Raw genomic sequence first — 11,254 nt, 5'->3', positions numbered from 1 at the left:
GTCACCAGTACAAAAGTTTGAGAACCACTGCCTTAAATACATGTTTCTGTTCAGTTTCCGAAAATGAAAGTGAAGATTACCCCATATTAAAGTTTAAATTCTCATCTTCATCTTGTTTCACTCCCACCATACGCATCTTCACTCCTGGGAGGTCTTTGGTACCAGTTTCCACAGTGGCCCAAATATCTTCCCTCATAACTGCTTCTCCACAACTGGGCCTTAATACTGACCATAATCAGGGCAAGGGATGCTGGCTCAGCATCACAGTGCCATGACGATGCACATCTCTCACCTAGGTGTAACTGCTCAACAGCCTAGTCCTCACATGAGACATCCAGATATGAAAATATGCTTCCCAGTACAAGTGGGATTCCTTATTCAGTCTTAGGCAGTAAATCTGGCTAAGCCATTACAAATAGGCAGTGCCACCCGCACTCATGACACACACCTTTTCCCTGCTCCAACACTGAGCCACTGCTTTGCTCCTTAAACCTAGTTCGAGACCACATTTGCCAGTTACTGTATACCCCCCGTAATGTCCACCATCTTTTTCTTTAGCAAAGAGCTGGAATTGTCTCTTACCTGTCCGATAGCCAGTGTTGTTGAGATACACTGCAAAGGTACGTGGTTCATGTGTTGCCTGCCAGGAAGGAGAAGAGCAGTTTTCATTGTTGGTGTATATGTTGTGGTTGTGAACGTATTTCCCTGTCAGCATGGAGGACCGAGATGGGCAGCACATTGGGGTGGTTACAAAGGCATTGATGAAGGTAGCACCTCCATTCTCCATGATCCTTCTAGTCTTATTCATCACCTGCAAGGACCCTGAAATAAAGAATAACTGATTTTACTATACCATTGCTAAGAAGAATCTAAAAATACATTTATATCATGTCACCTGATTTTTAAGTATATAAATGTATAATTACATTTGCCTTCTGTTGTTGGCTTGGAACATTTCATTGGCTAGCTCTAATTTTAAAGGAAAAGTAAACATTTTAGATCATGTCACCAAAAACACTTTGCAAAATTCTAGGAAGTTTGAGCTCTTTTCTTGCTCAGTCACAAAATACAAGTGTAGACTAATCTGATAGGCAGATTCACAAGCCAGCATCCGGTTGAACATTATTGTGCAAAGATAGATGGTGCCATAGAACACATCAACAAAAGATAAGTAAAATAGGTACCATTCTAAGAATTAATAAGCTCTATTTGACATTGAAGACTCTCAATGAAATTCTCTCCTTTAAGGGATAAGAAATTTTAATATTTGCTCCAATTCTAACTAATTTTTAATTTGATTTAGAACTTGATCCTGCAGCCCTTTACTCATGTGAATACTCCTAACTCATGCAAGTTGATTCCCACTGAAGCCTGGGACTTCTCATAAATGGCTATTTGACTTCTCAAAAGGATTAAAAAAATATTGTTTTACTGCAATACATGCAAAACAAATAAACCCTTACAATAATTAGCGGAGCATTAGGCTTCAATAGCTTTTGCAGACACCCAGCCAACAGTGATTTAATTATTCATTTACCAAGTAGCAGGCAAAGCACAGAGTTATTTTTTAAAAATCACACTAAAAAGAGACCACATGCATTGACAATAACCTCACTGGGTGAAATCTGTCCCCATGCAGAGGAGCCACACACAGGCCTCTGCAATACCTCAGTCCTGTGTTCTGAGTCAGTTTAGCATTTGTGGTTGAATCCGCAAAATAATTTTTGATAGCAGTCCCAACCAAACTCGTGTTCATTATGATCACATCATTATGCATAGGTCTAGCCTAAGGACTTGGACATGGTTATCTTAATTTTCTTTTTTTAACCCTTTGAAGCTCAACAAACTCACGTTACAGAAAAAGATGAGGACGGTAGGTAGGATCTTCAGGTGTACAGCAGCCTCTTGCTGTGAAATGGTGAGCCTGGTCACTTGTGCTAGGGTCTGTGAGTACTTGCTGCTAGCTACCAAAGTTTTGCAATGGTCAGTTGTCCAACAAGCCAGGAACTTGGGGGAAAGTGGGGGGGCAGGGATGGCAATAGGCAATAGGCAATAGTCACTGAGCGGTTTTGTACTTTTACAGCTTTGGGGATTTTCAGAAGTGGATTTTAGCTTCTCCTGTTATATTTTAGTTTACTTTGCACAGCTGACAGCACTTTGCTTACTGTCAGTTTTACTGTTCCCCTGTTCTTCTGTATGGGTCTATCACAGAGCAAACCATGAAAAATGGGATTGTAAAGTCACAAAATTGCCAGGAAGGCTCAGGGCCAGGTGTAGTCTCCGGCATTTTGCAAAGCCCGAGCTCGTAAGCTGGAAAAGAACGCCCCCCTGGCTGACACCCTGAGAGCGAAGGGCTATGAGGTGCAGATGGACGCCCTGATTGTCGGAGCCCTGGGTGCCTGGGACTCCTGCAACAAGCGTGTGCTGCGGACCTGCGGGATCGGTCGACGCTACGCACATCTCATGTGGCGCCTCATGGTCTCAGACGCCATCGGATGGTCCAGGGACATCTACATCAAGCACATCACCGGCCACCGACAGTACCAGGAGGCGAGAGCCAGAGTGACATCATTCTCCCACTACGAGAAAGGGACCAAGTGACCTTCTCCGTTGGATTATATGAACTGGAACCATAAACTCCCTAAACATTAAATCTCACCAAATGAGGGTCAATCCATCCTCATCATCATCTCCACTCATTATACTCCACACCCGAACATAGCCACTTTATGAACTTCATACCCTCATATCTCAATGTCTGTACTTTGACCCATCAACCTTTTACCCCCAATCGGGGATATTGCAGATTATGTATTCCTCATGCCATTTTATCTTAAACCAAACTTTGCACCCTCGATAATCTGTATGTTATTCCCTGATAACCAGAAACTTCTATGCTCAAACTCTGTTCACTATTTTTTTTTTACATCATCTTAATAAAATTTTTAAATCTGAAATTATCTTTAATTATTTTTCGGACTGTCGATTAATCACAGTTAATTCACATGATTAACTAAAAAAAGTAATCACATTTAAAAAAATTAATCGAGATTAATCACACTGTTAAACAATAGAACGCCAATTGAAATTTATTAAATATTTTTGGATGTTTTTCTACATTTTCAAATATATTGATTTATATTACAACACAGAATACAAAGTGTACAGTGCTCACTTTATATTGTTATTTTTTATTACAAATATTTGCACTGTAAAAATGATAAAAAAAAAGAACTAGTATTTTTCAATTCACCTCATATAAATACTGTGGTGCAATCTCTTTATTGTGAAAGTGTAATTTACAAATGTAGATTTTTTTTGTTACATAACTACACTCAAAAACAAAACAATGTAAAACTTTAGCACCTACAAGGCCAATCAGTCCTATCTCTTGTTCAGACAATCGCTAAGACAAACAAGTTTGTTTACATTTACGATAGATACTGTTGCCTGCTTCTTATTTACAATGTCACCTGAAAGCGAGAACAGGCATTCGCATGGCACTTATGTAGCCGGTGTTGCAATGTATTTACGTGCCAGATATGCTAAACATTCGGATGCCCCTTCATGCTTCAGCCACAATTCCAGAGGATATGCTTCCATGCTGATAATGCTCACTAAAAAAATAATATGTTAATTAAATTTGTGACTGAACTCCTTGGGGGAGAACTGTAATTCTCCTGTTCTGTTTTACCCACATTCTGCCAAATATTTCATATTATAGCACTCTCGGATGATGACCCCGCACATGTTTGTTTTAAGAACACTTTCACAGCAGATTTGACAAAACGCAAAGAAGGTACCAACGTGAGATTTCTAAAGATAGCTACAGCACTTGACCCAAGGTTTAAGAATCTGAGGTGCCATCCAAAATCTTCAGAAGTCTTAAAAGAGCAACACTCAAATGCGGAAACTACAGAACGTGAAGCACCAAAAAAGAAAATCAACCTTCTGCTGGTAGCATCTGACTCAGATGATGAAAATGAACATTCATCGGTCCACTCTGCTTTGGATCATTATCACACAGAACCCATCATCAGCATGGATGCATGTCCTCAGGAATGGTGCTTGAAGTATTAAGGGACATATGTATCTTTAGCGCAGCATGCACGTAAATATCTTGTGAGAACGGCTACAATAGTGTCATACGAATGCCTGTTCTCACTTTCATATGACACTTTAAACAAGAAGCAGGCAGCATTATCTCCTGCAAATTGTAACCAAACTTGTGTGTCTGAGCGATTACTGAAGTAGGACTGAGTGGACTTGTAAGCTCTCAAGTTTTACATTGTTTTATTTTTGGATGCAGTTTTTTTTTGTACATAATTCTACATTTGCAAGTTCAACTTTAATGATAAAGAGATTGCACTATAGTACTTGTAGTAGGTGAATTGAAAAATACAATTTCTTTTGTTTTTTACAGTGCAAATATTTGTAATAAAAATAAATAAAACGTGAGCACTAGACACTGTTCTGTGTTGTAATTGAAATCAATATATTTTAAAATGTAGAAAATATCTAAAATATTTAAATAAATGGTATTCTATTATTGTTTAACAGTGCAATTAATATTTTTTATCGCGCAATTAATTGTGATTAATTTTTTTGATTGCTTGACAGCCCTAATTATTTTTAAACAATTTAGTAGATTTCAGGTTAACTAGTTACCCCAAACACTGATTTGTTGTTTTTTGTGGGGTTGACATATTAGTTTTAGCAACTGAAATTTGACTTAGTTTTTTGCATCAAATTTCCTTTTTTTTTGTTAAAGTGGGAGACGGAAAATGAGGTATTGGTGTTTTTAACTCTGTGGGAGTAGGGTTGACAACCCTCCCAGATTGGCCAGGAGTCTCCCAGAATAGGCCTCAATCTCCCGGCTACTGAAGCCAATCTGGGAGATTTAAGCTCCTAAAAGTCCAGCGGCCCGTGCAGTGGGGCTAAGGTAGGCTCCCTACCTACCCTGGCCCCGCGCGGCTCCCAGGAAGCAACCGGCATGTCTGGCTCAAAGGCGCAGGAACCGTGGCCATGGGAGCTGCAGGGGTGGTGCCTGCAGGCAGAGGCAGCACGCAAAGCCGCCTGGCCAGGCCGCCCCTGAGCCTAGGAGCCAGTCACTTTCCAGGAGCCGCCCGAGGTAAGTGCCGCCCAGCTGGAGCCGCATCCCTTCCTGTACCCCAACCCCCTGCCCCAGGCCTGAGCCCCCCCCACCTAAACTCCCTCCCAGAATCCGCATCCCATACCCCCTCCTGAACCCCGAACCTGCTGCCCCAGGCTCAAGCCGGAGCCCCCTCTCCCTCCCTGCCCTCCGAACCCCTCGGCCCCAAACCCCAGCCCAGAGTCCGCACTCCCTCCCACACCACAACCTCCGGCCCCAGAAAATGAATGAGGGTGGAGGAGAGTGAGCGACGGAGGGAGGGGGGATGGAGTGATGGGGCAGGGCCTCAGAGAAGGGGCGGGGCAGGGGCATGGCCTTGGGGAAGGGGCAGGGCAGGAGGTGGGGCAATGGTGTTTGGGTTTGTGCGATTAGACAGTTGGCAACCCTATGTGGGAGCCCTTACATCTCTCCTTTGAGTAGTCTGGTCTGCCATAATACTTGTATATGTGACCTTTGAAGATGCACACTTTGCAGGATTCGGCCCATGGTGAGTAGTGTTCATTACCCTTTCACAGATGCTCTTTTCACCCTGCAAACTTGTATAGAAATGTGTATAGGAAAATATTCAACTAAATATAGACAAATAGCAGGGATTTAAAGATACAGAATTTTTTGAAAGTAACTGCTCAGTTCTGCTGCTGCCACAATACATTACTGTCAATGGAAAGGCTCCCTTTCACTTGAATGAGAGTTGGATCTGGCTCTTAGTTATTTTATTTATTCCACCAGGTATGCACTTTACGAAACTGATGCTAATAGATTTACCCCACTGGAAATGAACACTTCAAAGGCAGGTTAGGCTGCCTCCTTTTCACGTGAAAGGGGACTGATGCCCCTTACTAAAACTCAGTGTGTTGTTTGTTTTTTGTTTTTTTTTTTTGTCTAGCTCCCAGTACCAAAAGTAAGGGAAAGTGTCAATGGGAAATCAGGACCCTGACACTCACAGTCCCCAGGAACAATGGGGAGAGGCCAATGCTCCAGGTCAGCCTGATTGACAGGACGGGCGGGCTAATGAGGGAGTCAGGAGGCCGGGGGGTCCCGTCCTCTGTGTGAGCTGGAATTGCCTGGGTCAGACAGAGTGGGGCCGAGCTAAGGAGAGAGCAGGGGCCCAAGCTGTGCTGGGAGCAGAGTCATAGAAGCAGCCCAGAGAGCAGACCTGTGCCGGGAGAAGGGCAGTAGCAACCAGAGCCAGAGGGGCCAGAGAAGCAGCCCAGGCAGCAGGTCAGTGCTGGGAGCAGAGTCACAGAAGCAGCCCGGAGACCAGACCTGTCCTGGGAGCAGAGCTGTAGCAACCAGAGCCAGAGGGGCCAGAGAAGCAGCCCAGGGAGCTGGAGGCAGAGCAGCAGCAGTGCTGGGGCAGAGTGGAGCTGGAGCTGAGACAGAGTGGAGCTGGGGCTGGGGCTGGAGCAGTCTGGAGCTGGGTGCGGTGAGCAGCTGGGGAGAGCGAGGAGGACCCTGGGCAGCGGGCCCAGCGCAGGGAGATGCCCCCAGCCAAGAGGTTTGCAGGCCAGACTTGGAGGGGGATCGTAACCCCTATGGGGCGGGGGCGACGCTGGGAAGAAGGGTCCTGCCACCTAGAGCCTGAGGGCATTTGGCCACCGCTAGAGCAAGTGTCCGACCTGCAGCATCCCTGCAGCACAGCTAGGGCTTGACAAGAAGGCCTGGGACTTGTGAGGAACAGACTGTGATCTTCCCTTACATTCCAGAGACGCTGATTGTGATGTCCCCGTGCCACAGAGCAGACCCTGTGGAGAGGATCCCACTGATCATTACATACAGTTCAAAGCAAATACAATTTATTAAACAGCAATCAATTTAAAAAAAATAAAGAAAAAATGGGGAAGGTTAAAGGAAAATACACAACCCCACTCTGTAGTCTTCTGTATTTTCAAGCTCTCAGTGGCCCAGCTTAGAAGATGATATTTCTCATATGTGAAAAATAATACATCTTTGTTCCCCATTCATAAAAGCAGATTAATTTTGATTTCAAGAATAGGTCATTATGTTTATTTTGTGTGTGTGTGTGTGTGTGTGTGTGTGTGTGTGTGTTGGGGGGGGGAATGAAATAAAGCCAAAGTATTTCCCTCTTCCCACTATACAGGTATCAATTTGCACACACTATAACAACAGTTCCCAATCTGTGGGTCACAAGCCCAAATCTGGTACCTACAAAGATGTTTTCCATCAACTGGAAATCCCAATGAGATTTTATGAGTCCCATATCCTTCGTGACATTATACATTGTATAATGTATTGTTGTACTGGGGGTGGAGTGAACCTGTGTGTTACAGCCATTCATTCATTCAGGATAAATATAAAAAGCTATCAAGCACATTTATGGAATAGATAGCTGGACTCCATCCCCCAAAACATAGGCCACATGCAATGCTGCACAGGAATCTGAGCTATCTGGGTGGAGGGGTTTGATTGCAGGCTGAATGCAAATGGAGGGGACTGTTTGAGGGAAATTGTGAGATTGAATTGGCAGAAACACCATGGAGAAAGACAGAGAAGGCAGCGAAGAAGAAGTCCCAGAGACAGCCAGAGAAGCACTCGGGTAGCCTGACTCTGAAAAAAAAAACAGTGAGAGAGTTTGGGTAGAGTGCTGGCTGGAAAGAGGCTTGGAATTGTGAGCAAAGAAACTGTCTCCCGGTGTTTGATTCCTACTGTGTTCGGGGTAACAGGACTTTATGTACATTCCTTGTAAAATACACAAAGTTGCATCAAAGAAACAGCTGACTCCATCAATTTCTCCTAATTGAAATAAGCAATTCACAAGGCCCTGAATATTGGCTAGCTGCATGGGTCACAAGGGGTAACATTATTATACACTATCGTGCACTCTGTGGTACTTCCCAGCTTTCTGCAAATTATGTTCTGGATTTTACTTCACTGTTCTGCATAACTCTAGGACAGAGGGGAGGTGAATTTTACATATTTTGCTTCAATGATTCTACACTCAGAAAGCAAACATCTTCTCTTACAAAGTATGTGATTTGCATAGTTATCCAATATATTGTGCTCAAAATAGAACAGAGAATCATTGATGTTGGAATACTAAAAGAGTTTGTTTCATTCCATAAGTCTTAGACCCTCCTGATGCCATGGCATAAGCAACTCTAAATATTTTAAAGGGTGTGAAACTCAGCTTTGCCCACGTGGGGTCATAAACAGAAAAATGATGACTCATATGTAGAAAATAATGTATCTTTAAACCTTTCAAATAAGCAGAATGATCTACTGTTGAAACTGCAAAAAAATATGACATGTCTTGGGGCCAAATCCTGGTTCACTGTGCAAAGGGTATGTAAATTTCCTGTGTATGGGAAAACTATGCAGGGATTGTGGAGAACAGAACATTCCTTCAATCCAGTGGTAAGGCATATGTACAAGCAGGTTGCGGTGGTTTCATTATGGGCCTGCAACACCAGCCACAGCCCTCTGTGAACCCCTAAGCAAGTTTCTGAGTCAGCAGTTCCAGTATGTGAACAGAGAGATTTACTACATCCTTGCTACTCTCCCAGCATACCTACAATCCCCTCTCCATGGTCTTGTGAAGACAGCTGCCAGGAAGCACTGTTCTGTGTGCACTTTCTTTTCTACATGGCCTCTACAGCCTGGCCCAGTGCCCAGTGGAAATGGGCCCCTGTTTAGCCATAGAAGGAAGGCCAGGGCTTGACCCTTGTACAGAAATTTCCAAAATGTCTGTAACTAAAAGAAACAAATCTACATAACAGCTCTAGAATCTCTTAGACTAATAATGGAGGATTGTGTATAACCACTGGATGGCCATTTATTACGCTGCATGGTTAAATAAACCAGTGATTAGAGAAGACACAAATAAAATAGATTAGACAGACAGCTCTAAGGGCTCAATGGGAAAACTCACTATGCCCAATGACAGGATTAGCCCTAAAATAAGAAATATGAATTTATTATTTGTGGACTAACAGCCCAAAAAGTTGTACAGTCATTATCAAATCATAACAAATACAAAAATGCCCGTAATTAGATAAGCTTAGTGGTTAATATCTTTCTAGAGTATTTACGGGAAAATATGCCAAGAAGATGATCTTCAAGAAGTCCATATAAATATTTTAAACATTTTTCCCCCCCTCAGAAAATTCTGAAAAAATCATTTCCTATATGTTGTCCAAGTTGTGATCAAATATTGCATATACACAGGACAACTAAACTGGCCTCCTTTCCTATACTTCACATGGTATGAAAATAGCTTGACTTTAAACATATTTAAATATTACATATAAATAATATAAGCTTGTGATCTGAAAGTAGGTCAAGTTTGCATGTGTGTGTGTGTGTAATATATCAGATCATATACTATATATGACAAAAAAGAAAATATAGCTTTTTATCTATCTGGTACCATGCAATAGGTAACAATAGCTTCAACTTTTTAAAGGGTTATATAAAAGCAGATTGTCAGAACTAACTTAAATATTATGAATTGAATTGCTTGGTTTTTTTTAACTGTTTTTGGCCCTATATGTTTTTACATACTGTATTCCTCGCAACCTCCTAGGTTAACATGGCTGATTGTTAGGTACTTATCCCCTAAACTGGAATTAGTTGAGTTAAATCAGATGAGCAATAAAATGTATAATACAATTTTTAACAATATAATTTCCAAATCCGTGAACCATGTCTAATAACATTGCAGAACAGGCACATTTTTGAATATAATTATCATGTATATAGCAGAAGTTACTGAAATACATGTGTAAAGGAAACTGAGTAGCAAATAACATAATTATGTCTCACCAAGCTCCACATCTTGGTCATCTGTTAGTACGAGAATAATGTTGGGTCTGATATTTTTTCGCTCCTGCTGCACACGTCCTCTGAACCTTGGGGATTTGACAGTAGTACAGAGACTTCTTAGCAAGTCAGTACTGAGCACAGTCAAAAGGAGTGCAAAGCAATAATACTTCATTGTAGTTTCAATATCACAAGCAAAATAATTGTCCCAAAGTGTCTGTTCCTTAGTTTTCAAGATCTGTGGAGAGAAAAAGATTAAAACTGAAATGCTGCCAAAACAGTGAATAAACTTGCAAAAATGTTTGGAGAAAGGCGATATTCAGAAGTTAAAACTAGCAAATACAGAGTAGTGTGACAGCAACTCACATAGATTAATGGTAGCTTTATACTAAGTCATCTTCTGAGAATACACTTGGACATTTTGCAACTTCACTTTTCATTTTACTTTTGCTCCAAGTTAGTCTATGGACTGCATTTTGTATTCATACAACTTCCAATGTACACCTCACACTTCACCCCCCATTCTTCTTCTTTTTTTTTTTTTAAAACAGCACAGTGTTCCTTAAATGCAGTACCTGGGTATAGTAATGAATTGCTATGATGCACAGCTGTTCAGAACATCTGTAGGAGGAGCCCTAAAAGAAGGAAAAAGCAGAAGACATGTTAGTCAAAGACCTCTCAACTTATTGTGCTCTGAACTAACTCTGGAATTGCACATCAGAGCTTTTCTTTCATGCACTAAACAAAAAAAAATATAAGAAATCTACATTCACCATTGCTTACATAATAGCATATCTTCCTTGTTGGTTAGACTGCACCTTTGTGTTTAGAGGAAAGTGAAATATATAATCTTGTCATTGACATATGTCTTTGTACAACATTTATAATCACTTGTGAAACTCTCAGAATAAGAAGTGTTAATTTCAGCTGGATGGCACCTGGAAAGCAATAGAATTATTTTAGATTAACTCACCTGCATGAGATATTAAACACTCATGAAGCAGACAGAACAGCATGGCTGTCATTTGTAATCTGCATTGTATCACTACACTGAAAAGTCATCTTTCTACTGACAGAGATCTCATATTAAGTGACGTCCGGACAATCTTACCCAGCATTGTGAAAGCACATAACTGTCTCTCATCAATCAACGATGGAACTGAGTGCATCATCTATAATGCACAGTACCTCCTGCAAACCCTTCTCCTCAATACTCCCTTTTCAGATTCAGCTCAGTATGCCTCTCAGAACCCGCCTCTCGGTGCTTGTCAGTCAAACAGCCTTGCTATTGTAAGACTTGATGCAAGCACAGAAGTTTTGCTT

The 11,254-nt window shown here is 41.7% G+C and overlaps 1 protein-coding gene across 1 annotated transcript; it reads right to left on the bottom strand.

Moving 5' to 3' along the window:
* Positions 1–76: 76 nt before the first annotated feature.
* On the bottom strand, positions 77–10,925 carry LOC113408035 (extracellular sulfatase Sulf-1-like). Its single transcript, XM_026659735.1, has 5 exons — positions 10,905–10,925; positions 10,507–10,566; positions 9,935–10,169; positions 583–822; positions 77–225 (listed from the first exon to the last, which is right to left on the bottom strand). The coding sequence occupies exons 1-5, from the start codon at positions 10,908–10,910 to the stop codon at positions 77–79; spliced, it is 690 nt and encodes a 229-aa protein (XP_026515520.1). The 5' UTR covers positions 10,911–10,925.
* Positions 10,926–11,254: the final 329 nt, after the last annotated feature.

This window comes from Terrapene carolina, unplaced genomic scaffold, assembly GCF_002925995.2.
Source record: "Terrapene carolina triunguis isolate 2854851 unplaced genomic scaffold, T_m_triunguis-2.0 Scaffold58, whole genome shotgun sequence".
NCBI lineage: Eukaryota > Metazoa > Chordata > Testudines > Emydidae > Terrapene > Terrapene triunguis.
This window is presented reverse-complemented; position numbering and strand designations above follow the sequence as displayed.